This window comes from Aspergillus niger (assembly GCF_000002855.4).
Source record: "Aspergillus niger supercontig An12".
Taxonomy (NCBI): Eukaryota; Fungi; Ascomycota; class Eurotiomycetes; order Eurotiales; family Aspergillaceae; genus Aspergillus; species Aspergillus niger.
The window spans coordinates 1,520,288-1,548,001 of record NT_166527.1 but is presented as its reverse complement, the minus strand read 5'-3'; the positions used below and the strand labels follow the sequence as shown (position 1 = coordinate 1,548,001).

Below are 27,714 nucleotides of genomic sequence, written 5' to 3'. Positions count from 1 at the left end.
ATGGAAGCAGGCTGGAATGGAGAAAGATCGAATCTCTTATAATAATAATTATATTCTATCATGGTTTTGGATATTTTATTATAATAAAATTAATTTTCTGTTATAAATGGATCTTTAAGTTCTAAGATACTAAAGCTTAAGCTTTGACAACTTCGAGCGCGGTATTAATATCGAAGTTCAATAACTTGAAGATTATTATACGCGAGAAAGAGATGGAGAGCATATAATATTTATTAAGATAAAGAAGATTGAAGTTACAATAGAAGTTAAGATTATGAAGAAAGTCAAAGTTGGTATTCTATATTTCAACATGGGTTCAGCGGCCGAGGTTGAGTCTGAAAACTGTGTTGTTATCGCAATGAGTCAAGATAATGATAAGGATGACTTTAACAAAGAATACTATATACTTGCCGTATAAAGAATATCAGAAGAGGAAGAGTATGAAAGACTGAGAGTTAGATAAGTATGAGTATGTTACATCTCAAAAGAAAGTATTTCTAGAAAGTTTTTATGACCTAGCCGATTTACTTTTTTTTCTATTATTAGATAAAAGTAGTATGATAGTACGATGACTCTTTTATTGCTTAAGTTAAATAAATTAAAGTGGGATTTAGACGGAGCTTTCTAGTCTTCAGCAGATAATTAGATGAAAGGTAAATTATCAAAGATATTTTAGGTTAGTACTGTATCTTATCTCTGCTTGCCGTGCTGTCATGAAGTCCATACTTGCTCTGGGTATATTGACGGTTAGGGTATCTCGTATATAAGAATTAAAGTACCATATAATCAAATCATTCCTGTTTTAGTTCGGCGTCTTTCATAATCACTGTGTAGAAGAGATCTGGGATTATTAGACTTATTCGTGATTTTACTCTTCTTGTACTGTCTCTTTGGACTGGTCTAATCTATGTTGGGGGTCTCTAGGGATTTGAAGACTTTAAGAAGTTTGGGTGAGATGCTTTTTAACCGCCTGCTTCCTGCCCTGAGCAGCTTCACTGGCTTCCGAGCTTGACATGCCGCGACTGACTGCATATCAAAGATAGGCTGAATCTGTCCTGGCGATAGGTGTGGAGACATCGCTGCACTATTTTCTGCACCATGGTATAGGAACTGTGAAGTGGTTTGGAGAAGCCAAAAGTAATACAAATGTGGCCACCTGAGCGTTTTTCCGGACATGGAAGCTTCTAGATTTCTGTCATATATTTACATGTACTGTAACATTAGGGAAGTAATGTTATCATACTTACAAAACGGGACCAACAGCGCCAAGGAGTCTGACATACAAACTAAACGTATAAGGACTAGCGCAGAAAGGCTAGGGATTGGGAAAGAGGCAGAGCGTCAAGGGGTAGGCATGGTAGTTTTGCAAACTACTGTATAGCGCCCGAGAAACACGGAGGATTGTTTGAGGAGAGTCATTAAAGAGTGGATTATGTCTATATCTAAACAAAATTGTAGTGGATTTGTCACCATTGGTAATGATGGGTTCAGAATTACTAATGCTCTTTGCTTACTGTAATACGTCAGCGCAATTAACATGATATGTCTTGATAGGGGTGTTTCTGAGGCCAAGCATAATTAGTGGACAGTTGCAACCGTAGACTATACTAGGGCTTACTCCAGGTTCCTGCATGCATCTAAATAGCCCCCACTGCGTCAAGCAACTCCATACAACAAGCAACCGGCACACCTTAGACTCCTCCTACTCCAGAACGGCCACAGCTGTAGATGTACACAAAATATAATGCCATTAGCAGGGACTGTAGTACATATTGACATGCATCGCGAGAGATCCAAGAATGAGATTGGCAACATGATGAGGCATCTAGCACAGGACGCCCTTTCCGGTAAGATCCAGCATTGCAATCACCTCATCGCATCATTATCGAATTGGTGTTACTCGAGTAGCACGGTTCCCCGCTGGTTAAAGCGGAGTACTGCATCAAAGCATCTGGGCCGCGCCCTCGACATAGAAGGATCACAACTATGGTCTACCTCTACTAGTGCCTGATCGGTACTATGACACCATAGACATAGAAGATGCATGACAAATGCAGTTCAATTGTTAGACCTTAACACAATATATAAAGTAGCCGGTATTACTACATATATCCTGTCTAAATCACGACTGATTTACTCTCATCCCATCCAGTCGTCCTTAAATACCTATAAGCCATAAACGTTATGACAGAGTCCAATAACCTCACCTATCTGATCACCGGCGCCAGCCGAGGCATAGGCCAAGGCTTGACAGAAACCTTCCTATCACGATCAAACACGACTATCATAGCTGCCGTCCGCGACCCCTCCAGCCCTCAAAGCCAGTCCTTATCAAACCTACCCACCGGTCCCGGTTCTCACCTCATCATCGTCAAAATTGACTCTAAAGTCCCAGAAGACCCTGTTACCGCCGTTCATATTCTGCAGCACGAGCACGACATCAATCATGTGGACATTGTGATTGCGAACGCAGGCATAAGTGATGACTTCTCCCGGGTGGACAGCGTCCCCCTCGACGTCTTCCGTGATCATGTCGAGGTGAACGGCTTTGGGCCTCTGTATCTCTTCCAGGCGGTCTATCCCCTGCTTCTTGAGAGTGCCCGGCCTACCTTCGTCGGAATTGGCAGCCCCCTGGGCAGCATTGGTGGGATGGAGCAGCGTTCCTATCCATGTACTGCTTACGGGCCGAGCAAGGCTATACTTCATTGGATAGTTCGCAAAATTCACTTTGAGAATGAGGATTTTATTAGCTTTGTCGCAGATCCTGGGTGAGTGTATCGATTGGGACAAATGGGTGTAATGTCAAGATTAGACATACTAATGATTCGGATGAACAGATTCCCGGACACGGACATGGGGAATGCGAGTGCACGCAAGGTCGGGCTGGAGAGGGCTTTTCAGACAGTTGAGGAGAGTGTTGGTGGCATTGTCAAGCTGATTGATGGTGCCACGCGCGAGTCCGCCGGAGCCCAGTTGCGGGTTTGGGATGGTACCGTTTTTCCCTGGTGAATTCAGTTATTGCTACTATTAATCAGGAACTAGCATTTTGGAATCGGTATCAGTAATAGTAAAGCATACTTTCGAAGTACTTACCGCGTCGGGTTGAACCCCATGAGAAAACCCCGAAGACCGGTCGTGTAAACCAACTGTGCAACGACTTGGCTCTTGTAACACTAATTAACACAATATTTTCAACAATTGGCCTGCTGGCCCAATGGTAAGGCGCTTGACTACGGATCAAGAGATTGCAGGTTCGAGTCCTGCGTAGGTCATTCTTTTTTTTTGTTTTTTTTTTTTTTCTTTGTTCGCCAGGCTTCCCGTTAGCTAGTGAGTGGAGAGAGAGAGCAGTTTGCCTTCTCGCTTTCTTTGGTACTACTCTTTTTCTCAGTCTCATCCACAACTGGTTTCTGTGAAGCCATACTAGTAGACCGAATGCATCACTACACTCCCAGAGTCATCTTTTTTAATAACATAATTTGGCTGTACACACTTCAATGAAAACTAAAATAAAGAATAATGCCTAGTCCAAGTACAGTCTAGGTAAGACAGTCATCATTGCTGATAATAATTCAACGATACTACTGAAAATACAGAGGGAAAAAGGTAGCAGAATTATCTATCAACAGGCTTGAATTCAGATTATGACTATGGCAGACTGGCCTGGATCCTCTCAATCTCAGTGTAAGTAGTACTCGTCAAAGAATGACACAAATAATTAGACAATATAATCATGAACGAATGACAGCATTGAACCCATTTCCATTTCCCATCCCAGGTGATATACCTAACATTTTGAAACAATCGATTCCCGGAAGCTCGAGGCAGTGTGGTGTCACTCTAGAGCGATCGATTGATACCAACGCCGTAACTCCTGTTCACTTATTAGCAACCCTGCAAATATTTCAGGATGAAGAGTGGAAAGTACCTTAAGCAGAGAAGTTCAAGGACGCAGAAGCCTTCGCATTAGCGCTAGCAGAGGCCTCAGCGCTACCACTAACGGAGGCCCCAGCACTAGCGTTGGCATCAGCACTTCCGCTGCCGCTGGCAGAGGCATCGGCATCCGCATCAGCGCTGGCATCGGCATCCGCGCTAGCATCCGCATCTGCATCGGCATCAGCTCCGGCACCGGAATCGTCGCTGTCGTCGCCGCCCGTGGATCCTCCAGCCGTGATGCTGCCGCTGGCGCCACCGTAAGGACCGAGAGAGACGCTGGTGGAGGCACTGACCCAAGTGGTGGTGGCACTGGGAGCTTCCGCAGTCGTAGGAGAAACACCGACGTCAGTATCGTCATCACCGCTGCCAGAGGCTCCGGCACCAAGATCAGCAGAGCCGGATCCGCTACCGCTCACATCACCAGAGGCACTGCCGGAACCACCGAGACCAGCACCCGCACCGAGGCCAGCAGATCCAGATCCAGAGAGACCAGCGGAGCCAGATCCAGAGAGACCGGCACCAAGACCGGCACCAGCGCTAGGGCTAGCACCGACGCTGCCGCTGGGGCTGGCACCAAGACCCGCGCCAGCACCGAGACCAGCAGATCCAGATCCAGAGAGTCCGGCGGAGCCAGAGCCGGAAAGACCAGCACCGAGACCAGCACCAGCAGCGCCGGAAGCACCAGCGCCAGCAGCACCGGTAGCGCTGCCACCAAGACCGGCACCAGCACCAAGACCAGCAGCACCTGAGGCACCAGCACCGAGAGAACCGGTAGCACTTCCTCCAAGACCGGCACCAGCACCAAGGCCAGCAGCGCCGGAAGCACCTGCACCTGCAGCACCGGTAGCACTGCCACCAAGACCGGCAGAGCCACCAAGGCCAGCAGCACCCGAGGCACCAGCACCGAGAGAACCGGTAGCACTTCCTCCCAGACCAGCGCCCAGACCGGCAGAGCCACCAAGACCGGCGGAACCGCCGAGACCAGCAGCACCGGAAGCGCCAGCGCCAGCAGCGCCAGTAGCACTTCCTCCAAGACCAGCACCAAGGCCGGCGCTACCACCCAGGCCAGCAGCGCCAGAAGCACCGGCACCAGCGGCACCAGTGGCACTTCCTCCCAGACCAGCGCCGAGACCAGCGCTGCCACCGAGACCGGCGGAGCCACCGAGGCCAGCAGATCCACCAAGACCGGCACCTAGACCAGCAGAGCCCGAGGCACCAGTAGCACTGGCACCAAGGCCAGCACCAGCGCTACCACTTCCACCCAGACCGGCACCCAGACCAGCGCCCAGACCGGCACCCAGGTCAGCGCCCAGGTCAGCAGAGCCACCAAGACCAGCGGCTCCAGACGCACCAGCACCTGCAGCACCGGTGGCACTGGCACCACCGCCCAGAAGGGCACCCAGACCAGCGCTGCCGCTCAGACCGGCGCCGAGGTCAGCACCGAGACCAGCACCAGCACTTCCACTACCGCTGCCGCTACCACCAAGGCTGGCGCCCAAGTCGGCGCCGCCACTGCCGCTGGCACTGCCACCGAGGCCGAGACTGGCACCCAGGCCGGAGCTTCCCAGGAGGCTACCAGCGCCGCTGAGGAAGGGAAGGAGGCATGGGATAGGGATGGCGGAGACGGTGGCGGCGGTGACGAGGGTCGCGGCGGAGACTCTGTAGAAGCGAACCATTTTGACTGATTGATTTCGGTTTCTGTGATGGTTAGCCCTGTGCTAAGGTGTGGTTGTGTCGAAGGACCAGGAAGTGATGGGAAGGTTACCTTCGAGAAACGGGAATCGAGAAGAACGAGAGTTGAACGGAATTATTGAAAAGTTAAACACAAAGAGCGATACGCCACAGGCGATCTGGAAAGCAAACGAGAGCGAGAGGAAAAAAGAGGAGAAAAGACTGATGAGAGGGATGAGGATGGGATGGAAAGAAAGTCAACCTGATGGGCGTGGTGACAGAGGCTATATATGCCTTTTTTTTCCGTCGCATGGTTCCCGTCTTCCTATCCCGCATCGCGGAGAGCCATGGCTGTCTCCCCATGGATAGGGGCCCGTGAAACCGCGGTGGTTTGATAGTGGCTGCTCGTGTCAGTGTAGAGTTTCTAAGAAAAGCGTCCATGGCCTGGTTCGGACCTGCCAAGCATCTTAGTGAACCGGAGAATGAACCATCATCTGGGTTTTCCGACGGGCACGGACTTGGTTAGGAGTGGATCTGGTTAGGGACGACGGGCTATCCTGGGACTGGAACATCTGCATTGATCACAAAGGGCACAGAGCCGGCAGTCTATCGGGATTCAGAGCTCCGAATCGGGAAGGGAAGACCGGCTCATAACCTGGCCGGTCTCGCTGCGTCGAAACACGCTAGAAGTGAGACCCAGGGATCGGGATGGAGAGGCTTTGATCGGGTTCGAGAAGGCCAATGCTCGAGCTTAGTTGGTGACCTGGATTAGGGGCCGATGATATTAGGTTATCCATAGTAAGTAGATGCATTGATCGCATATGAGTAGAGGGACGAGAACGAGAGCGCCAAACGAGCCACTGTTGATGCCTGAACAGTACTACTGGGCACCGGATAAACGTAAATTCCTTTACTGCAATAGTAGATGCGAGACTGGCTGGAGAGCAGTGGAGGTGTATCAAGATCGCGACCCCTGCACCAACGATCTGCAGCTCATGTTTGGAGTTTGCCCGAAGATGGGGGGATCGGCTGGTTCTTCCGGGCGTTGCGGATGATCCTCGGAACTGTCCCCGTTTAGACTTCCCAATGTCCTTTTCTGATCGGCAGGCAACGCCAACTCAACTCTCCAAGATTATTCAATCACTTACTTTATCTCTCATCTACAGCTTCGACTCTAAACAGTTCCTGTGTATTTTCAATTGCCCGTACTATACTATCAAGCACGAATTATCCCCCCCCTATTCTTCGGTCTAAGAATAGCCATCCAATGAAGACCCGCTGTTTCGAGCCAAACCCTATTTTGGCCTCGTCTCACCCTGAAACCCCACCGTTCGCTCGACCTCGACTTCCCAACTTTGGGGAGGTCTTTGCACCCTCTCTCTAGTCTACAAAAGCTAAACTTGAATTGGAAATGGTGTCTGTTTCCAGGAACCACCATGCAAACCCCGAGCAGCGAACCCGCGACCGCTGAAGCAGCCTAAAATTCCCGAGACCAATAATGAACCCCTAAATAAGAGGGTCTAACTGCATAGTCCCCTCCGGCCTATCCACAGGGAAGCTTAGCACGCAAGAAAGAAGCACATTAGAGTTTACAATTCTCACAATCTTCGATGTAGTCGGAAGGTGGTGCCGACACTCGACTGGGGCTTTACCTTTTTCCCCTACGGCTGACCCTCGAACTTTCTACTGGCTAACCCTTTTCCCTCGAAACGTACCAACTGCTGCTCCTTTCACTGCACCCCAACCACGATGGCATTTTGCCGGGTCTGGGTGTTTCATGTCCCGGTTACAACACTGGGAAGACGGGGAAAACGCGGGAATTTTTATCCACTGCCTCCATCGCGAATGTCGAAAATAGAATCAATGTCTCCGTATCGGCCGTCTGCCATGGCCATAATCGCGCGGAGTGTGGGCGTCGTATCGAGATTATCTATTCGAATCAATGGTGTGATATTGAGTGACAGATCTGCTTTGCTAAGGATAGGTCATGGTTGGATTATGAGGTTGGGGTAATGAAGCAATCGGCTTCTGACTGCCCTCAAGGTTCCCTGTTGATCGGGTCTTTATTCTCAATTGATTACAACTCATGGCTCGATATGTTTTCTCCGGGGATACGAAAGAAGTAGAACCCAAATGAATGCATGTTTTAACGATCTAGACTGCTGCATCTTGCGGGGAAAGCCTGTCTGGTTTTTTTTTTTTTTTTTTTTTTTTTTTTTTTTTTTTTTCCCTCTTGCTTTACGCGACAAGCGCTCAAGCCACACGACGGGTTCTACTTGCCGATTGCATCTCACTCAATGATTTTAGAAGAAGGAGAAAAGAGAAGGGCGCAATTGAATCAGATTCAGTCCATGATTTCCCCCATTGATTGTTTGCGATGATTTTCTGCCGGCGGGAGCATGGAGAAGGCCGCTGGCGCTGTGCCGCTTTTCGCAGGTTATCGATCACGAGGTCTCGGGTGTTCTCGTGCCTGGACTTGATTGTTTCCAAACGAGGCAGGCGCACAAATAGCGGTCCGAATCGAGCTTCTTCATGTGGGATCCATCCTGTCTCCAACACCAACATACGTCGGCGGAATGCATGTGATGGACGAGTTCTGGGTTATACCAGATATCCATTACTGTCGAGGTTGTTTTTATGGAGAACGAGTCGAACGATAGCTGTTGAGCGGCTGTGGTGAATCCGGGCTGCATCAACCGCATGGTTTCTAATTCGAACTGTGAGTAGGCAGCCATCTATCACAGGTCAGCTGCTCTTGTGGGACATGATTGAGGATCCAGGTTATGACGATAACTGACTTGATTCCGAGATAGAGATCGCACCCTCAAACCGACAGCCCTGTCTATCCAATCTTCTCCCCCGGACAGCTGCAATTCCCTCCCAACGCACAGATCCCTCCGGCGGGATACTCGCGCAGTCGTTCCAGAGCACGCCCTGAGCGACATAGGCACTAGTTTCTCGGTATTCCCGGCACAACCCCCTCCATCCCATACTCCACTGCAGACGGCTGGAGTATTCGAATCGCCACAGTTAGGCAGCCTGCCTGTATCTTCCAGTCTTCCGCAGCAACCAGTCATGGTAGCGCCACCAGTCAGCACATACCAGATGCAGCAGATGCATATGGGGCAAGCGCCAGCAGATACGATCTCGACGTCTGTGGAGATGCAGATTATACGCGATGATGGTCCACACCTACCGCAGCCTCCTGAAAAATGGGGAGCTATCAAAGGATGTTCATAGAATATTTCTTCACTGTGAGCAAGAATTCGAATCAGTTGCCACCTTTGGGGAAATGCTGAACCCTAACAAGCAAGGCAGATTATACCCCAACAAAGGGTCGAGCAAATGCGTTATTTTCGAAGCGAAAGATGTACGGTAACTCCTCGAAACAAGGTATACGAAAGGAAAGTGAACGACAAGGGTTATAAAGGTTTCAAATGACAGCTAGTCTTCGAAGTTTGTCTGTATCTCTCGGGAGCAGCGAAGCAAGCGGGGACGACCGCCGACAAGACCAAAGGCGAGGAGAAGCCTAAAAGAAAAAGTTGAAGGCCGTGCGACTGGTGTATTCGGACAACGAGACGAACCCGGAGGAAACGATGACACGTCTGGAAAGATACACATTTGTTCCTGAGCAGAAGGGGGAGACGGTGCTAGAGGGGGTACCGGCCTCGGTGGTGACGGGGACGACGCGGGAGATGGATACGGTACACTTCACAGCGATCTGGAGGTGGATTAGGACTTCTATTATCCTGGGACCATTTTCCTTGAGTACGTATGACTTTGTACACTGTTGCAGCCAGTCAATGATGGCCTGAAGCCTAAGCTTCACTCAGCCCTTTGCTTGAAGATGTATACTTTCCCGGATGCCAGAGTGGATGTCGGCTAACGTATCTTGACAACGGTCAGACTACAAGAACAAAAGAAAGCGGCGGTAGTAGTTGTAGTAGTTGTAGTAGTTGTAGTAGTTGTAGTAGTTGTAGTAGTTGTAGTAGTTGTAGTAGTTGTAGTAGTTGTAGTAGTTGTAGTAGTTGTAGTAGTTGTAGTAGTTGTAGTAGTTGTAGTAGTTGTAGTAGTTGTAGTAGTTGTAGTAGTTCGCCGTACTCAGAAATAGCGCAGCTAGGGCACTCTGGCTGAGAAGCATGCGTGCATAGGGCTGTCAGGTTGCGAACTTCGCTATACAGGATCCTCGTAAGTTAAGTAGTAATCGGTCGTATCGGCCAAATACCGTAATATCAATGAAGCTATTCCCAGCTCCCACTGACCAATCACAACGTTCGTAGCCAACCTCTTGTAGATGCCTCGTGGGCATCTCCTGTGGGACTCACTTCTCTTCCCTTAAGTTTCTTCCACGTTTATGTAAGCCTTTCTACGTGGACCCGCTCGCTTCTGTTCCCTGTCCAGTTGAAGGCATCCATGGTCGTACCGGGCCCGCGCAGCATCTCATGTGGAGCCTTTTCCATCCTCCATCCTTCCATAGCTTCTTACTGTGTCCTATCATCTCTTGTCTAAGATCCTGTGTATCCTCCTCCCGTAGATCTTACGCCCTTTAGCATCCCATAAGCAGTTTGCACGGAAATGGTCGGTTCACGGTAGACAGAGAAACAAAGCGGATTAGGTAAGCGGCATGGAGAACGCTCCCTCTCGCCTAGTATGTACTACGTAGTAGTATTTACCCTTCAAGCACCCGCCAATCATGAACGTGCCTGCTTCGACCGATACCATATTCCGAAGGGAACACTACCTTCGAGGGTGCCTAGCTTCATAACTATCCCTAGGATTCTCATATACCCGAAGTCTGTATTGCGGCTGATACCAGATGCAGCAACTGTGTGTCTCAGAAAAGGCATGGTAGCCCCATGCGGCAACCTAACCAATGACCGAATCACAGGCGCTTTTTACCTTTCGCAGCAACGCCCATACCAGTACCAGTCTGTTAAATCAACTGATCTGCTTCTTCTCTTCTATACAGCGGGACAATCATCTCCATCAGCCCATGATTCCAGTCTCTACACGGTAACAACCCCACTCTTGTCCGAAGACGCCCTCATCACTATAGATACCTTATTCAGATACGAAGGAAAGTCTTATAAAGTACCGCTGGGATTATATAAAAACTACGAGACTATGTCCCTACGAAAGAGCTTGTCTTAGCTTCTTCCTCCTTTCAGAGGAATACTGGACCCCAGCACCACGGTAAGGTGCAAGCTCATCGCTGGGGGGACTCCGCACAAGGCGGAGTCAAAAAGAAGTCAGCCCAATTAACAGGAGCATAGAAACTGGGCCTTGCTTACCGCCGATGGCGGGGCTGAGTGGCGCCGGGAATATGACTTAATCGCCTCTCGAAGTGCGTGCATCAATCCCGGCGTTTCCACTCAGCCCTTCTTACCCCCCCCCCCCCCCCCCCCTTGGGCCTATCAACGTTAGCCCGCGCTTGGCGAACGACCTTCCGTGCCTCCTGGAGCGCCCTCCGGCCTGATCGCTGGTTCTTGCCGAACACGTAATCGATGTCCCTGTAGATCTCTTGATACGTACAGGCATCCTCCACGTTTCCAAAGGCCACAGTGGGGAATGGCGAGGCGGCAGGCTTTCCATTGTTACGTTCATCGGAGTCCGGCGATCCAACGGCACGCCTTTTCCGAGGAATGTAAGGGAGCGGATCCGACACGCTATGCCTCGTCCGCGTTTGACCAAGAACAGGACGAGAGGTGACCGGGATCCGCTCATTGATTGCCTGGAAAGTCGCGTCAATGCGACGATCGAAGACGTTGTTCTTGAACGCACGGCACCGTGCGTCGGAGGGCAGGCTTCTGATGTCGGGCTCGGGCAAGACACGGCCAAACCCAGTGCCGGGTTTGAGGTTGATAAAGTCTTGGGAACTGCCGTAGAAGGCCAGAATCCGTTGCCAGGCACTATAGTTGCGGGACTGGTCACTTGGCAGGACCTCGGGGAGTCGGCGGTTGGCCCTCTCGATTTCTCTCCTCAGCGCGGCAGAGTTCGATATCTCCCCTATCCTAGCGTGACAAGTGATGTTCCGCTTGCTATAGACCAGAATTGCCAGTTTCACCATCTCAAGGTCGATATCCAGGCCCTGGTTGATGAGATACACGACGCATCTCTCGACCAGGCGGATCCTTTTTTTCGTTTCGTCGGAAGAATCTTTCAATTCTTGGGTAAGATTGTCACGAAACTGGACGACTGACTTGTAGATGGGAGACTTCAGCGCTCGGGACGCCTTCAACAGGCAGTTCCAAACCCGAGCCGCGTAGTCGCCATACTCCAGGAGGAAAGATAGCCGCCTCCATTGCTCGACGGGGTCCAGAGCAATGTCGTTGGGTTCCTCAACGAGGAGCCAAACACACGACTCTGGGCCCCACCAAGGATGGAAGCTTGACGGAAGGTCGTCACCAAGCGCGCCGTTATCAGAGGGGGGGGGAGACATACCCAGGGCCGCTCCGGTGAGCGAGCCCTCGTCGGCCGACATCTTCCTAATAAAACGTCAGATGGAGATCCATCCATGGGTACTAGCCAAGACTCACGGTGATGCCGGCATATCGGTGGAGAGGAAGTTAAAACGAAGCATAAGTTTGGCGTCAATAAACGAATCTACGTAAAGATTTCAGACGAAACTTGAGGGAAAAAGAGAGAGAAGAGAGGAGGAAAGGCAGAATCGTTTCTGGAGTATAGACGAATACCAATGTACACCATTATAGAAACTACGACAGAGCGCTTGGGTCCTGCCATCTAAGAATGGTCAACATGTCCTCCGCAACTACCTTGACTGTGCTTTGGTTGTACTCCATAGTCGAGATCAAAGCTTGCTTGTCTGCGCTTTCCTTGATGTCAAAATTAAGATAAGACCAGTAGAATTAGAAGATTTCAGATTTATGATTTGTCAACAGGGCTCAGGTCATGAGTAGCTACTCAGTTTGTTATACTTATTAGAATACATCAGGATCAGAGTAATCCGAAGCATTAAAGGACCAAAATTCCCAGTCCTCCTCATAGTCAGAACCATTCAGCTTCTCACAGTCTTGGTCACACCCAGTCCTATATCCTATCCGCCGGCAGTCCGTACACCAGGCCTGTTCAAAGCGGCGGCGACGAAATGCAGGTCTACCGTTCCAATTGCGCTGCCAATAGTTATGGATATTAATCTCGTATTCTCCATCTATCTGAGTGGTGTCGAAGTTGCCAAAATACCCGGGGTTGTCAGTTATCTCAACCAAGGGATCATGAATACTCTCGTGGTCATGGGGACGTAGTCCTTCAGGATAGAGCGAACACCATTCCTCCCATGACCTTTTGTCTTTCATTGGGTAAGGTATCAGGTAAAGGTCACAGAACGCCCACATGCGGAGGCAATGCTGCTTCAGACCGGGATCGTGAAGATTCACTGAGCCTGGGTACTGCCGAATATCTAACAAGCTACGCTCGAGCCTGAACGTATAGTCGACGGGTGCTCCCAGAGGCCAATGGGCGGCTCGGTCAAGGCGAAGCATTGCTGCAGTATTACCATGTAGAGTGTCAAGGTGTGTCTCCAGGAAAAAGTCGGTATCTCGAATCAGGGCGTCAATATCATCAAACTCTCGGACAATATCCCGGTATTGCCTGTCCTGGCTGAGAGGGCCATCGTTATAGTTCCGGTAACCATTGTTCAGGATGAAGTCACGGCCGTAGTTTATCAGCCCCCAATCAGTGACGCGGTCCATGCGCCGAGTATCTGGAACCACCCGGAAGGCCCGAACATTGGATAAGCGACAGAAGGGTAGAAAAACAATGTGGTGGTCGGGACGAGATTTGTTGGGATAAGGGATACTCTCCACTACACGACCTTCCTTTTGCCAGTCGCGACCTTGATGCACTCGCAAACGAATGACTATGGAGGAAATGGTGGCTCTCTCGAGAATATACACCAAGTATTGAACCTTTTGCCATAGCAGGGCTATTTGGCCTGGGTCTCTTGGGTCGGGTGCGTAAATATGAACCACCAAGTTCATCTTGTAGTATGGGGCGCGTGCGAACCGATGTTGGCAAGGAAAGGAATGATTGGGTATGATCCAGCGCAATCGCAGTCGCTTGCAGTGAATCTCGATCCAGGGGTCATTGAACACCGGAGATAGATGTATGTTGAGTGTGTCATAGAGGCGATCGGTTATTTCCCCGTAGATTGCTCGCGAGCAGCGCAGGATCTTCAAAGGTGAATTCTTGATCGTAAACAGTTTCTCGTAGATCTCCAGTCGGATTTCGTAGGGCAGCTTTCCCAGCTGTCCCAACGGAGATCTGTCCATTTGAAAGGTGTGAGTATATAGTGTTCGGTAGCTGAAATGGTTGTCTACTTCGGTGAAGAGTATAGTAGACAGGTTGTAAGTTGCTTTGTGGGTTGATAGATTGGCTGGGTTTGGTGTGGTCGGTGGGTGTGTGTGATGGGAATGAAGAGGTGAGAATAGGCAAATTGAGGCTTAATGAGTCACCCCGATCATCATATACTACTCATCATGAGGTAACTACTTCAGCATTTATATCATATGGTGTAGATATTGCCAGGAAATATACTGCCGACTATCGTCCTTATGAGGTTCTACATAGTACCCCTTTATCACATCGGCTAATTCCTCGACCCATGCGATGAAACACCATCAAGATTAATCGGAGTGATCAGTGGTCAGGAACCGGCTTTTCTTTGCGTTCCTGGATCTACTCTCTACTTCGCATTATTCTAACACAAAAGTCGGCAAATAATTGCAAAGTATCTGTGCGTTGCTGTTTGTCGGTTCCATGGACTAACAGTTGGCTGTCAAGGGGCAGCAAGCAAAACCAATGGGGAGCATAATCTGGTGTGGCGCACAGAATATTTTGTATGGCTACTAGCAGACAGTATTTGCTTATGCCATCTCAGTCTAATGCGAGGTTAAACGATCGGGTGATAAGGCCGTGTTTCAGCCTCGCAGCGATCATCATATAACCCCTCCTACCCTTTCCTTCCAACATCGTCAAAATGAGGAATCTGTCAAGCTGTGATCACTACATACCCAGCATCGACTTACACTCAAATATCATCTTCCTGTAGGACTTAACTTCCTTTTGGTATTACATGACGGCCCCGCAGTTTCCCTGACTGTAACCGAAATCCGTCAAGCATAAGCGCTAAGCCCCCTTGAACACAGCCACCTCCAGCTCGGTCGCATTCTGTCGCATCCTGATTAAATTCCAGCATCCTTCCTGTGACTGCGTTCCATCAACACACACGAGCTCGAGTAATTTGACTTGCTTGTTCAAGATGAGCTTCGGCTTTGGTGTCGGTGATTTCCTGGCTACTTTGCAACTCGCCGATGACTTAAAGAAGCGGTTCGCCCAGGCACCGAGTGGCTTCAAGGCTATCTCCGGAGAGTAAGTACGTAACCGCACGTTATCTTCTTAAGCGGTGCTCACCATCATCAATAGTGTAAAAAGCCTATGGGCGCTTCTTCATGATCTCAATGATATTCCCAACGAAGGCCTCAGTACGACCCAGAAAATGGAATTGGATATAATCGTCCAGCGAGGCCGCGAAGTCCTGTTGGAGATTGAACACAAGTTGAGCAAATACAATGTCCTTGCCTTTGCAACTTCGGACTGGAAGACAAAGGCCGTCCGAGCATGGAGTCGAGTGAAATGGGACCCTGCAGAGGTGGACAGCATGCGGAGTCGCATCACTTATTGTCTCTCGCTGTGGAATTTAGTCATGGGTAAAATCAATCAGTATGAACGACATCTTTTCTTGGCTTTACTAATGCTCGATCGGAGTTTTCATCCGGTATGCTTCAAGATAATCAGTGCTGATGTTGGTCCAATAGAGATCTCACCTTGGAGATTGGGGCAGGCATTCAGTCCATGAAGGGCCACCACGACATGCAGCAGCGCAATGAGACGCTTGCTTGGATTTGTCCTGTTGACGTCTCGGAACAAAAGCACAGAATTCTGAGCTCTCGGCGCGAAGGCACGGGTGAATGGTTCCTTGAAAGTGAAGAATTCCGTTGTTGGATCTCTGATGAAAAGAGCAAGGTTCTTCTCTGCACCGGGGCTCCTGGCGCTGGCAAAACGATGCTTTCTTCGATCGCAGTCGACCATTTCCAGCAAGAGCTTGCCCACAATAGCAGCGTCGCGGTTGCTTATCATTATTTCAATTACCAGGAACGTCTCGAATTCACCGAGCTTCTGTCAAGCCTCCTAAGACAGTTACTTCAGGGAAATCAACGCTTGTATGAGACTATCACCAAAAGACGCTACCTTCTCCCACCCAGGTCTACCCGTTTGACCAAAGAAAATATCAAAAAGGTTTTCGATGTGGTGTTGTCTGAATGCAGTGAAGTGCTGTTGGTTGTTGATGCACTGGATGAGTGCAACGACGTATATGTGAGGCGTCAATTTCTTGCCTGGACTAGAAACCTCCTTGACCTTGGTGGTCGTACGAAGGTTAAACTCCTCGCGACTGCCCGACCCGGCGATTATTTTGGAACTCTATCGTCTAGGGGTATTACTTTGGAGGTCCAAGCCAACAGAGACGACATGGAAAGCTTCCTCGACGGGAACCTCGACTATCTCCCGGGTTTTCTTCGAAGGAAACCTGAGCTCTGGGGCTATATTCGAAACCAAATTCTTGAATCCGCTGATGGAATGTAAGTGACATAGTTCCGGGATATCGAAATGTTACTGACTCATGCAGATTCCTGCTCGTGCGTCTCTATTACAACTTAATCCTGGATGAGAAGAATGAAAGGAGAGTCCGAGCACTTGGAAGTAAGTTTCAGTCGGGCTCGGGGGCTTACGACCATGCATACGAGGAGACATTGAAAAGGATTAGCCTGCAAAGCTCCTTCTCTCAAGACCTTGCCAAAAGAGTGCTTGGGTGGATCACCTTCTCTGCACGGCCACTTAGCGCTCTAGAGCTACAACATGCTATTGCGGTTGAGATTGGTGAGCCCGATTTTGACAAAATGAATGTCACGGACATCGAAGAGATAGTTTCTGCCTGCTGCGGCTTGATCACGGTTGACAAAAGCAGCAACACGGCTAAGCTGGTGCATCTTACTGCCCAGGAGTACTTGAAGCGGACGTGGAAGGCTTGGTATCCAACAGTTCATGAATACCTCACTGACACTTGCCTCACGTACGTGTCCTTCGACGCCTTTGATCCGAAAACCTTGTTAGAAAGTGGTTGTCAAGAGCATCGACAGGAGTACCCGTTTTATCAGTATGCCGCTACTGAGCTAGGGAACCATCTCCGCCAGAGCCTGGGCAGCAACACGCTTCTCGCTTCATTCATCAAGAATGATGTCAAGGTTTCACGGTGTATGCGAGAAATGTTCGGCCTGTCAGATACTGCATACGGACTTTCAGGGATCCACCTTGCGTCGCTTTTTGGCCTAGATCAGTGCATGGAAGAACTTGTTGGCCCTGAGAGCAACTTTGTAAATACTCGGGACTACCTTGGTCGCACACCCCTCACCTGGGCTGCAGGGTTTGGTAATAGCGCAGTGGTCGAGTTCCTACTCGACCATGGAGCCATTGTCGACTCTGCTACAGCCGAGAACTTTACGCCTCTCTTCTACGCCGCAGCATATGGTCACCATGAAGTGGCCAGGCTGCTAATTGGCAGAGGTGCGAACGTTCATTATGAGACTGAAAACAAAGAAACTCCTATATTCTTTGCCGCGAAGAGCGGCGCTGGAATTCGAGTCGGTCCTATATCCCTCGTCAACATGGGCGATCATGCACAGGTGATGAAAGTTCTACGAGATGCAAGCGCCGATATCAATCGAGAGAATAAGCGATGGGAAACCCCCTTGTTTATAGCTGCGGCAAATGGCAACCTGCGTGCTGTTGAACTGTTACTCGAGTGGGGTGCCAGGATAAGCAGCACCGATAAATGGAAACACCATGTAGCAGACCCCCTGACTGCTGCCGCGCAAAGGGGGCACGTCGAGATAACCAGGCTTCTCCTTGTAAACGGTGCAGGCTCTCCCAGATGTATGAGGGACACAGACGTCTCCCCATATTTCTGGGGGCTATCCTGTTTGACAAAGGCTGAAGTGGAAGGAGATGACGATGCGATGGAAGCAATCCTCAGAGAATCGTGTAGTCCCGGCTTTCGAGACGAATTCCACCGCCTACCATTGCACTGGGCAGCATCGCGAGGCGACATTAGTCTCGTGCAGCGCATCTTGAAGACCGGATGCGACCCCAACCCCAGAGACATATTCGGACGAACACCCCTATTCGCAGCCATTTGCATGGGTCAGGTTAAAATGGTGGAAATGCTGCTTGAGATTCCCAACATTGAACCCCATATTGAAGATAAATTGGGCTTTACTCCGCTTCAGGAGTCATATCGAAGAAAAATATACCTTAACGATACCAGATACAATCCCTTTTACATGCCAGGAATAACTGATGCAGGGGCCTGGGACAGGATCACCGATCTTCTGAAAGCCAAAGCCGGCTTACCTGAGGAGGATCTAGTCCATGTAAGCACTCTCCCGTTTGTCCGCTACATACTGCCGCAGGCGCCATTCTATGAGCATTGCGATGTTTGCTTGGATACACAGACCCTGGGAAAGAGAGCACAGTGCAGGGACTGTCCGGGGATAGCTGGGGAGGGTGGAGCGTCAAAAGACACCGTGACTTACTGTCGGAGCTGCATCCAGAGTGCACGTTGCTGCCCACTGTGTACCCGGCCGTTTGATGGAGCGGTTGTATAGCAACAGGGGATACACATAGACTGCTGTGACGCTTTATTGATATTTACTGTATTGGAGTTTCTAGCATTCGTCGGAACCGTATGGCGAGGTAGAAGAAAAAGAGAGAAGGAAAACTAAATGAATGTTGATTGATCCTATTATGTGGCGTGATTATTTAAAACATCAAATGCAGTGAGTAGAAGAAGGAATGAAAAAATGAAGGAAGCAAGAAAGTAAAAAGAAAAAAAATATCCGATGCCCCCATGCAGGATTGAACTACAGACCTCTTGATTACAAGTCAAGCGCTCTACCACTGAGCTATAAGGGCGGATATGTATTTGCCACCGCCTTACTTCTTCCCTTAGCGTGGCTGACACTACCCGTTACACAAAAACAAAACCTAAAAGGAGGCTCTGGCTACCCGGGAAAATGAAAAAAGAAATGCCCCCACGCGGGATTGAACCGCGGACCTCTTCATGACATGATACGAGTGAAGCGCTCTACCACTGAGCTACAAGGGCTTATTATTAATCTGCCGCTACATTCTCGATTATGAAGGACGTTGTATTACTATGTCATCTCACACCCCTTCGTTGTCATTGCGGTCAAGCATCGGGCATCTTTCGCCTTAGAAACGGTTATAGGGCGCTTTGATGTGCTTTAATATGTCTGGTTTTGTGCTCGGTATTTTAGGAGCACTTGTATCATTGTCTGTTCCTGCTAATTCACTCGCATTTTGTTTTGCCCGTTTCGACCCACTATACCTCACCAGGTTTATATATATTCTTGCTTGTACATGGCGCTGATCTCGATAGTAACTACACCGATTACTCCTGCACAAACTTTGTATAGTACGACTCAAAGCCATCGAACCATCGAAACAACAATAGAATACACTTAAACAAGCTTCCCATCAACAAAATCCACGACCTGAACCTTAGCCAGATAATGCTTGACATTCTGCACAAGCGCAATGTGCGCCGGATCCTTGTTCACAAAGTAGTCGCGATCCGCGGTGTTTTCGAAAACGGAGACGAATGCATGGCTGATGCCGTTCTATTCAGACAAGGTTAGAAGTTATGTTTACCAGTCATAGGATCAGAAGCTAGGAAGTAAACGCACCTGCAGCCCCTCGATCGAGACATCAGCGCCGGCCTTCATGGAAACGATGTACGGCTTGCCAGTTTCCGGGTGGATGCATGATTCGCGCAGGTCCCTGACCTGGGCTGCGACCTATACGAGGATCGAGTTAGATGTCTAGGATCTGGCGGTATAAGGTGTGGTAAGAGGTGTAGGACAAACGCACATTCTCCCTAACCTCGGGAGTAACGTCGGGGTTGAATTGGAGTAGGACAATGTGAGTGACCTGCATCTTGCTAAGCTGTGAGATTATCTAGTATGATGATAGAAGAGAAAGAGACCTATGTATCTAGTAGTGCTATCTACTAATTCCCGGAAATTCGAAATGCCCCTCAACCACTTCGTAGAATACTCTCCTCGAGGAGAACCAAGATGTCCATTAATCAGCAAGTTACAGATTTACGCAAAGAAATCCCTCAAAGTGAATATGTCAGCAGAATGGAAATTTCTGGACCCTTTGATCCTGCGATCATCCTACATTGCAGTGCTTACTGCTAGTGTCCTGGGGAGGATCTCCGGGATTGCATATCTGCGCGGAGCGGGATCTAAACCCCTTTCGGAAAAATAGGCTAAAACTCAATGATACCCCAACAGTCTAGTTGAGTCCATTGGCCCTGACAAAGGAATCTTCCTTCCAGCAGTCAGCACTCAATTGCACACTAGTATTAGCCACGATAAGATAGTCTCGGCAGCTCGATCGACGCCCTCCTGGGATTGATGCCACCTAACCAGTAGGGAATGCGTATACTATACACACTATCGCTAAATCAACACGATAACCTGTTCCTTCCCCAAGAGCACCGGCACATCAACTATCAACCGCAGAAGTACTACTTTGCAGCATTAGAGTTTGCTAATTCCGGTTCCGGGCTACTGGCAACAACCTAATGGGCTGGCTCCCATCCAGAGTAGAACCAACGGCGTCCCTCTCGGGAGCCAGTGGGCCCAAGTGGAGAAGACAAAAACACACGATGATCTCACAAGTTGCATTTGTCATCGACAAACAAAAGGAGGGTGAGGAGGGGTGTAACATTCAGCCACTTCCATTCCACCGCCTTCTTGGTGCTTCTGACTGCTGATACTAGAAATGCATATATAGGATATCCCCTCCCCTCCTCCCTCACTACAAAATTTCCTCATACTCACTCAATCAAACCAAGCAACCCACACCACATCCACCACCATGCCCCAAAAAGCCATCGCCGTCACCGCCCCTAAGAAGGGCGACCTGGTCACCGACCGCCCCATCCCCAAGCTCCGCGACGACTACATCCTCATCAAGACCGTCAGCGTGGCCCTGAACCCCACCGACTGGAAGCACATCGAGTTCCTGGCTCCTACCGGCGTCCTCGTCGGCTGCGACTATGCCGGTATCGTGGAGGAAGTCGGTCCGGCCGTCAAGAAGCCGTTCAAGAAGGGTGACCGGGTTTGCGGATTCGTCCACGGCGCCAACGCCGTGCAGCCCGAAGACGGCACCTTTGCCGAATACATCGTCGCCAAGGGCGACATCCAGATGCACATCCCGGATAACCTCAGCTTCCAGGACGCCGCCACGCTCGGCGTGGGTATCACGACCGTCGGACAGGCCCTGTACCAGAGTCTGAAGCTGGAGCTGCCTACCGAGCCTGCCAAGGGAGGCAACGCAGGCCCGATCCTCATCTACGGTGGCTCGACGGCGACAGGAACCCTGGCGATCCAGTTCGCCAAGTTGTCTGGATACAAGGTGCTGACTACGTGCTCGCCGCGGAACTTCGACCTGGTGAAGAGTCTGGGTGCCGATGAGGTGTTTGATTACAATGCGCCGAATGCGGCTGCGGAGATCCGGAAGGCTACGGATAACAAGTTGAAGTTGGTGCTGGATACGATTTCCTTGGAGGCTAGTGCCAAGTTCTGTGATGAGGCTATTTCTACCGAGGGTGGTGAGTACAGTGCGCTTTTGGCTGTGGGGATTGAGCGTGCCAATGTCAATGATCGCTGGACCCTGGCGTATACTGCTGTGGGTGAGGAGTTCATGTTTGGTGAGACGCCGTTCCCCGCGAAGCCCGAGGATAAGGAGTTTGCTGCGAAGTTCTGGGATATTGCGCAGAAGTTGTTGGCCGAGGGCAAGATCAAGGTGCATCGGCCTAGCGTGCGTGGGGAGGGATTGAAGGGTGTGTTGGAGGGGTTGCAGCTGCTCAAGGCTGATAAGGTCAGTGGTGAGAAACTGGTCTACAATGTTGCGGAGACTCCTTAGATAGGGGAGCTGTGCAGTGAGAGTTGTGTATTAAGATAATGGGAATGGATTATGATTTTCAAACACCTAGCCGCCAACTTTGCCTGCCGGTTTAGGATTAGATTCCGCCTGTAGAACTTCATCTGGTTGTAATTCTCGCTGCCTTGGCGCGGTGGGGGTGGGATGTGCTAATTGCTGAGCGGAAACTAAACTATATGCGGAAATGGCTGCCCGGGGCAACCCGTGGTTGGCCTGATCTGTCACCAGTCAGTTGCAATGCGCATGCATTTACTACTACTGGCCTGGAGGTTGCTACGTAGATTCATCGATGAGGTAGACTATGAGGATCGTATGTAATCAATATCGCTCCATTCTGCTTAGCAATCAGGTGTGGATCGATCCACACGGATCTCTTGAAACCTACACTGTCACCTAGACTTGTGCCGAGGTGTTTACTGCAGCCTCAAGATCATGCCATCATGTTTTGGGGTGTACATTGAGCCCCAAACTGGGAATATACGATTCTATCCTTCATAGTGCTCGTCAAAGACCTTTCCGGGGTTCATGAGCCAGCTAGAATTGATTAGTAAGCAATTGTCAGATGGGCAACACAGGTAACCTTACTGAGGATCAACGCTGCGTTTCAGTCCTCTCATTAGTTGCATCGTCGGTGTACCGAGTTCCTCCTCGAGATAGGCCTGGTGCATGTTAGCGTTGGGGATGTGATATGCTGGAGTAAAAGATTACTGACCTTCTTTCCTAATCCGATGCCATGTTCGCCCTGTTACAGTCAGACACCCGTTCGAAGACGAATTAGGAATGATAACACTTACAGAAATCGTTCCCTCCATTTCAAGCGCCCGTTTCATCATTCTCGAGACACACGCCTTGACAGCCTGATATTGCTCGGGACTCTGGGGATTGTACATCACGGCTTGGTGGAAGTTGCCGTCTCCGACATGTCCTAGAACCGTGGAGAACAGGCCCAGATCACTGGACTCGGCTTTTGATAGCTCTGGAGATCACGTCAATACTTGTTGATCGATAATCCTGCTCGTTGTCCACCTACCAACGATCTCAGCCAGTCGCGAGATCGGTACAGCCACATCCGTAGACCAGATTTCGGTTCCTTCGGGTCTCACAGCCAGCATGGCCCAGAGGGACTGCTTCCTCGCAGACCACAAGTTATCACCTTCCTCTCGGGACTTTGCGAACACTAGCTCATTGCCCTTGTTGTTGGTTAGGATGGATTTGGTGCGTTGGACGCTGTCGTCAATCGCGGGGCGGGATCCGGTGAACCTTGACTATCAGCGGACTATTGCAATACCAGCCAATATTGATCTTACTTCAAGAAGAGTGTCGGCGCTTCGGACCAGAATCTTCCACCTGCACCACCGTTCTGGTTGATGATCTTCATCTGCACGTCGTCCATGAATTCCAACGCAGCGAGGGGAACCCCATCACGGATCAACTTCGATGCTGCGGCCGTTGCGTCACCGAACGTGGGAAATGTGGCAATCCCAACACTACTGTCCTCAGGAATGATCGCAAGTTTGAGCGTAGCCTCCGTGATGATCCCCAGTGTCCCTTCGGATCCAGTAAAGAGTGCATTCAGATTATACCCAGCAGAAGACTTGCGCGGTCGCCGTTTCGTCTTGATCACTGTACCATCCGGAAGCACGACAGTGAGATTAACCACCCAGTCCTTCATCGTCCCGTAGCGCATAGCATTCGTGCCACTGCAATTGGTCGCGACCATTCCTCCCACATACGCAGTAGGGCTGGGGTCCATGGGTAGGAACAGCCCAGTAGACTTGATCTCCTCGTTTAGATCGGTCCATCGCACACCTGCTTGAACCGTCACATTCATGTCCTGATCGTACAGCTCAATGACTTTGTTCATCCGTGACAGGTCGATACAAACACCCGAGTGGGGAGCAGCGAAGTTCCCTTCGACGCTTGATCCGGCGCCGAACGGCACCATAGGAACCTTGTACTTGGTGCATATTTTAGCGATCGCGGATACTTCCTCCGTGGTGGCTGGACTAAGGACTGCAATTGGTCGTGCGGTGGTGTTGGACGTGGACCATTCGGAGTATCCGTGAAGTTCAATGTCGTCGGCGTCCACGCTTACATTATCGGGTCTGATAATTGTCTTAATCTCCTCGACGGCCTGAGTCTCGCGATTAATACTTTTTTCTTCGTTCAGCTGTGATTCTGCTACATACCCGAAGCATCGTCGGAACATCCGCATATTTTGATCCGGACTGCACATCTCTAATAGCATCTTCGGGTCTGTTGGCCGTCCTTCCGCGCCAAGCCTCAGACGCAAGGAGCGTGACAGCCGCAGTAGCGACAATCGTCCCCAGGATGGGCAACGTGGTCGACTGCTGCCTCGGGGGGTGTTGCGGATTAGTTGCATAGTTTGCTCGATGTTGATATCCCCCCCTGACTCTTAGTGAGGATGGTCGTTGGGCGACACTCCAGGCGTTTGATGATGATCGCCGCCCGCAGGCACGCAGGTAGTAATAGTTGGTTTGCCAGGCCTTCATGGCTGGGTGATGTGGTCTGATAAATGGGAAGTCAAATTTCACCCTTTGAGGATCGACGCACACAATTTGGGATGGTCCGTGGTTCGCCTTACTGGGTATCCGAGGTTTGATGAGATTATCGGGATCTTCAGGGTCGTTGGGGGATCATGAAGGGTGATCACAGGCTTCTAGAAGCGAATTACTCTTTGGTTATTGATCGACGAGTGTCTAAGAGCTCTGAATCTGTGAAAAATGAATTGTTAAGGTGACCAATGGTGCTCAGTCACACCCAATAAGCTGTGCTTTCAAGACGATGCACTGATTGGGATTGAAGAATTGTAGCAGTCATCATCGTTTGCGGCTGACGGTGAAGGAGGGATCGGCTGCTGTATTGCCTAATTGGGATGGGGCCGGAAAACGCGGGGAAATCAATACAAGTCACCTGATGGACCAGCAGTCTGTCAGCAGATGAGAGCCTGATCGCTTCTAGAGTGGTAAGAGTGTGGATTCTGATCTGTTTACCTGACACCTAATTGTAGGAATGGCGCAATTTTTGCTGTGCGTTGTATTGGCGAAGAAAGTCATTTCTTGACCAGGTTCCGTGAAAGACTGGGTAGCGGAACATGATACGTCGTGAAAAGCCCCGAAGATGCCTTCCGATCCGTACGAGGACTCTGTAGTCTATAGAATTAACGAGGCCTAAGAGGCATCAGGTGCGGTGGGGCTTTGGATAGTAAACAATAGCCGCCGGCACCGTAGCAGAGCATGCCGGACTAGGCCACAATTAACTTTGAGCTGTCTAATTCTGATCCTGTCAAGTCATGGAAGACCTGGGTCAGGATATCTCTCAGCAATTTGGTGGCTACTTCTTTGATCTGAGTTAGGAATAGGCATGCTTACGCCGTGGTAACGACCGCTGAAGACATTGGATAGAGGAATCACTAGCGGACTGGATGTGATAACAAAAGATATAAATTAGAACGAGAGTGTAATTTTAAAGCGTCAGTAATAAGCTAAGGGGTGGAGAGCAAGGGCGATGCTGAAAAGATAAATCTTCGAGACAAAGAAATTGCAATACCTAAAGTGGCGGATGTTGTCTAGAGTACAATGGATTTATCAGACAGACATTCTGCATTCACGACGGTCGTCTAACAAAAGAGACTGTATCTTCGTAGCCACAGCTCCCTCAATGTGATAGTTTTTCTCAATCAACCGTAATCAAAGGCCAGGAATTGCCTTGTTCTTTTGCAGGCCGGTAGCCCAATCTGTGGTTCCCATCATAGCGAGGCACTTATAGAGTGAATTTCGTGTTGACCTGATACCATCACTCCTCCAACCGGCCCACTGGGTGTCGGTCGCTGCTGTTATTTCCATTACTACTTATGCATGACGCCATGATAACACACACGCCACACCTGGATTCCAGTCGCTTGTGCTGACGTCGAATTGGGCTTCGATCTTGCCGCACGTGTCACCAGTTTCAGCGAGGTAATATCGGTCGCAGTTGGTGGCAGTGCCCGTTTGTTGGGGCTGGTATGGGACCAAAGGAGGAGAAGAAGGAGGAGAGAGAGAAATCATGAACAGAGTGGGAAATGTTGAAATGGTGATGGTGGGAGTGGAAGTGGTGAGAGACGAGAAGCTCACAGTTGGCCCCCTTGACGAAAGACTGCCGGCTACACAATATTCCTGACCAGCCATGAAGATACCTGGGTCGAGGGACTCTAAGGCCTGAACAGGGGAGAAAGAGCATAATCTCATCTCTCCGCCGTTCTTCCAACGAGAGCTTAGGTCCAGCCGTTCTCATTTAATTGGTTAAGTTCGTTGATGAGTAGAATGAGGGCAGAAGAAAGTAATATGGAGCAAAGGCACATCAACGGTCTGTAATATAATATGCCACTCGGTCTGGTGGAAGATGGATCGCCGCTGGCGCACTCAGACACGTATTCGCGTTATCGTAATTTGTCAAGACGAAGGGTCAAAGATATATAATCTCAAGAGTGTGGTTGGTTGTTAGAAGAGGTAGTGGTCAGAGACCACGCAGAAAGAAAAGATTAAGAATCAGCTGACAGCTGTCTGGCTGCAGTGGATGTCTCAACATAATTCCACGTAGGTAGAATAATAATGATCAGAATGAATCGATAATATAACAAAGAGTCTGGAGTCTGATAAGTGAATGATGTGACAGATTATGAATGATATTCTAGCAGGGAAGATGAGACTGTGTGTCGGGAGGGAAAGAGCCAGGCAGGCAACTACGGGGAATTCTCCACTCGTGACAACCCGGTCAGCTCGTCCCGTCCGTAAGAACACTGCTGATAAAGTCTAGTGAACCAAAAGGCTGTTTGACCGGCTCTATGCGTGCACTCAGCTAGAACACCCGACGATCACGCTAGCCTTGCGTCGGGATGATGAACCCGGGAAACCGTCGGTTTCATGCTTTGTAAATCTGCCGGCACCTCATTCGTTTCCGATGGACACTGAAGACGTTTCATTTCGGAGCAACAAAGATGCTTGCCAGAGAGGGGGGTGATATGGTTGATGAGAGTGGACCATTGGTTCTCTGCAGGAATTCACCATTCTCCAGGATCTTGCCGTCCGACATGCCCATCTGCTCCGACTGGCCTTGCATGGTAGGGCAGTGCAACACCACACACGACTCCTTAGAGCACCTCCTGTCTCTATTCAGCGACTGAAGATTGGGCATGTTGTCGAGGAGGATGATCGTAGTCTTCTGTCGGAGCTGTTAGATGTGGTGCAGAGGCGGGACTGGCTTCCTCGGCTCGAAGAACTCATAATCGAAGCTGAAGATGTAGGGAACAAGCCAGTGGATTCTTTGATACAAGCATGCACGGCCGCTGGTGTTACATTTACCCCTATATTACAGCAGGTCTGGTAGTAGTTGCATGGTGGTTGATTGTGGATCTAGCTGGGTTGTTTGTTTCCATGATACTATTGAAGAAGTTCATTCATGAAACTCCTAGACTGTGACTGTTGCTTCGTCTCTTCACGCTAGTAAGCCATTACATTGCATGATGTAAAGCGCGGTTTCTTCTTCTTGTCTCCCATCTCCTATATATATGAGCTCTAGTCTCGATCAGACCAAGAACCCAAGTTTAAAACGTTCTTACAGTTACTATGGAGTTGTCCAGCTTCAAGTTTTTGTTAGCTTTCTGTATCGGCGGAGGTACGGTGCCTCATTCAGTGTGGTATTTTTATCTTCTTTCTGCGACGAGTGATGGACACAGATGATCACGGTAGTTGTTCTGTCAATGTTTGACAATCCTACACTACCAGGAATGGACAATATCCTCCCATTCAACGAATATACTTCAAGTCGTACTATAAGAATTTCTCTCAAAGATAGAAGAAGCACATACGACCACAGGGTGTGGAAAACAGGGCTTCCCGTCCGCTCAGCCGTACTTAAGCCACACGCCGGGAGGTTAGTAGTTGGGTGGGTGACCACCAGCGAATCCCTTCTGTTGTATGTTTTTGATCTTTTTTATTCCAT

The 27,714-nt window shown here is 49.7% G+C and overlaps 11 protein-coding genes and 4 non-coding genes across 15 annotated transcripts; 6 read left to right on the top strand and 9 right to left on the bottom strand.

Moving 5' to 3' along the window:
* Nucleotides 1-2,184: 2,184 nt before the first annotated feature.
* Nucleotides 2,185-3,106, top strand: An12g06400 (uncharacterized protein; the record flags this gene model as incomplete). Its single annotated transcript, XM_059750970.1, has 3 exons — nucleotides 2,185-2,768; nucleotides 2,838-2,989; nucleotides 3,036-3,106. The coding sequence occupies 3 exons, from the start codon at nucleotides 2,185-2,187 to the stop codon at nucleotides 3,104-3,106; spliced, it is 807 nt and encodes a 268-aa protein (XP_059601854.1).
* A 94-nt stretch (nucleotides 3,107-3,200) lies between these two features.
* On the top strand, nucleotides 3,201-3,272 carry tRNA-Arg (ACG). Its single transcript has one exon. It is a non-coding gene; the product is annotated as a tRNA-Arg (tRNA).
* Nucleotides 3,273-3,926: 654 nt separating this feature from the next.
* An12g06380 (uncharacterized protein) lies at nucleotides 3,927-5,609 on the bottom strand (the record flags this gene model as incomplete). The annotated part of the gene is made up of 1 exon (XM_001395661.3): nucleotides 3,927-5,609. The coding sequence occupies one exon, from the start codon at nucleotides 5,607-5,609 to the stop codon at nucleotides 3,927-3,929; it is 1,683 nt and encodes a 560-aa protein (XP_001395698.1).
* A 1,211-nt stretch (nucleotides 5,610-6,820) lies between these two features.
* Nucleotides 6,821-7,499, bottom strand: An12g06370 (hypothetical protein; the record flags this gene model as incomplete). The annotated part of the gene is made up of 4 exons (XM_059750969.1): nucleotides 6,821-7,081; nucleotides 7,198-7,277; nucleotides 7,320-7,337; nucleotides 7,436-7,499. The coding sequence occupies 4 exons, from the start codon at nucleotides 7,497-7,499 to the stop codon at nucleotides 6,821-6,823; spliced, it is 423 nt and encodes a 140-aa protein (XP_059601853.1).
* Nucleotides 7,500-7,688: 189 nt separating this feature from the next.
* Nucleotides 7,689-9,745, bottom strand: An12g06360 (uncharacterized protein; the record flags this gene model as incomplete). The annotated part of the gene is made up of 7 exons (XM_059750967.1): nucleotides 7,689-7,790; nucleotides 8,172-8,339; nucleotides 8,427-8,647; nucleotides 8,707-8,758; nucleotides 8,801-8,824; nucleotides 9,224-9,422; nucleotides 9,516-9,745. The coding sequence occupies 7 exons, from the start codon at nucleotides 9,743-9,745 to the stop codon at nucleotides 7,689-7,691; spliced, it is 996 nt and encodes a 331-aa protein (XP_059601852.1).
* Nucleotides 9,746-10,957: 1,212 nt separating this feature from the next.
* An12g06350 (uncharacterized protein) lies at nucleotides 10,958-13,892 on the bottom strand (the record flags this gene model as incomplete). Its single annotated transcript, XM_003188822.2, has 4 exons — nucleotides 10,958-12,089; nucleotides 12,141-12,207; nucleotides 12,378-12,432; nucleotides 12,552-13,892. The coding sequence occupies 4 exons, from the start codon at nucleotides 13,890-13,892 to the stop codon at nucleotides 10,958-10,960; spliced, it is 2,595 nt and encodes an 864-aa protein (XP_003188870.2).
* A 989-nt stretch (nucleotides 13,893-14,881) lies between these two features.
* Nucleotides 14,882-18,462, top strand: An12g06340 (uncharacterized protein; the record flags this gene model as incomplete). Its single annotated transcript, XM_059750966.1, has 5 exons — nucleotides 14,882-14,991; nucleotides 15,046-15,342; nucleotides 15,438-16,259; nucleotides 16,307-18,107; nucleotides 18,406-18,462. 5 exons carry the CDS (start codon nucleotides 14,882-14,884, stop codon nucleotides 18,460-18,462), a joined length of 3,087 nt encoding a protein of 1,028 aa, XP_059601851.1.
* A 114-nt stretch (nucleotides 18,463-18,576) lies between these two features.
* tRNA-Thr (TGT) lies at nucleotides 18,577-18,648 on the bottom strand. The gene has a single exon. It is a non-coding gene; the product is annotated as a tRNA-Thr (tRNA).
* Nucleotides 18,649-18,762: 114 nt separating this feature from the next.
* Nucleotides 18,763-18,841, bottom strand: tRNA-Thr (CGT). Its single transcript has one exon. It is a non-coding gene; the product is annotated as a tRNA-Thr (tRNA).
* A 376-nt stretch (nucleotides 18,842-19,217) lies between these two features.
* An12g06310 (uncharacterized protein) lies at nucleotides 19,218-19,692 on the bottom strand (the record flags this gene model as incomplete). Its single annotated transcript, XM_001395656.1, has 3 exons — nucleotides 19,218-19,376; nucleotides 19,443-19,553; nucleotides 19,627-19,692. 3 exons carry the CDS (start codon nucleotides 19,690-19,692, stop codon nucleotides 19,218-19,220), a joined length of 336 nt encoding a protein of 111 aa, XP_001395693.1.
* Nucleotides 19,693-20,643: 951 nt separating this feature from the next.
* An12g06300 (uncharacterized protein) lies at nucleotides 20,644-21,693 on the top strand (the record flags this gene model as incomplete). The annotated part of the gene is made up of 1 exon (XM_001395655.3): nucleotides 20,644-21,693. One exon carries the CDS (start codon nucleotides 20,644-20,646, stop codon nucleotides 21,691-21,693), a length of 1,050 nt encoding a protein of 349 aa, XP_001395692.1.
* A 503-nt stretch (nucleotides 21,694-22,196) lies between these two features.
* Nucleotides 22,197-24,224, bottom strand: An12g06290 (uncharacterized protein; the record flags this gene model as incomplete). The annotated part of the gene is made up of 7 exons (XM_059750965.1): nucleotides 22,197-22,245; nucleotides 22,297-22,370; nucleotides 22,424-22,453; nucleotides 22,506-22,687; nucleotides 22,742-22,971; nucleotides 23,019-23,845; nucleotides 23,901-24,224. 7 exons carry the CDS (start codon nucleotides 24,222-24,224, stop codon nucleotides 22,197-22,199), a joined length of 1,716 nt encoding a protein of 571 aa, XP_059601850.1.
* Nucleotides 24,225-24,486: 262 nt separating this feature from the next.
* Nucleotides 24,487-25,961, bottom strand: An12g06280 (hypothetical protein; the record flags this gene model as incomplete). Its single annotated transcript, XM_059750964.1, has 5 exons — nucleotides 24,487-24,717; nucleotides 24,814-24,884; nucleotides 25,034-25,152; nucleotides 25,519-25,564; nucleotides 25,619-25,961. The coding sequence occupies 5 exons, from the start codon at nucleotides 25,959-25,961 to the stop codon at nucleotides 24,487-24,489; spliced, it is 810 nt and encodes a 269-aa protein (XP_059601849.1).
* Nucleotides 25,962-26,093: 132 nt separating this feature from the next.
* An12g06270 (uncharacterized protein) lies at nucleotides 26,094-27,099 on the top strand (the record flags this gene model as incomplete). The annotated part of the gene is made up of 5 exons (XM_059750963.1): nucleotides 26,094-26,157; nucleotides 26,234-26,309; nucleotides 26,411-26,486; nucleotides 26,572-26,688; nucleotides 26,770-27,099. The coding sequence occupies 5 exons, from the start codon at nucleotides 26,094-26,096 to the stop codon at nucleotides 27,097-27,099; spliced, it is 663 nt and encodes a 220-aa protein (XP_059601848.1).
* A 475-nt stretch (nucleotides 27,100-27,574) lies between these two features.
* Nucleotides 27,575-27,693, top strand: 5S rRNA. Its single transcript, XR_009468043.1, has one exon. It is a non-coding gene; the product is annotated as a 5S ribosomal RNA (ribosomal RNA).
* Nucleotides 27,694-27,714: the final 21 nt, after the last annotated feature.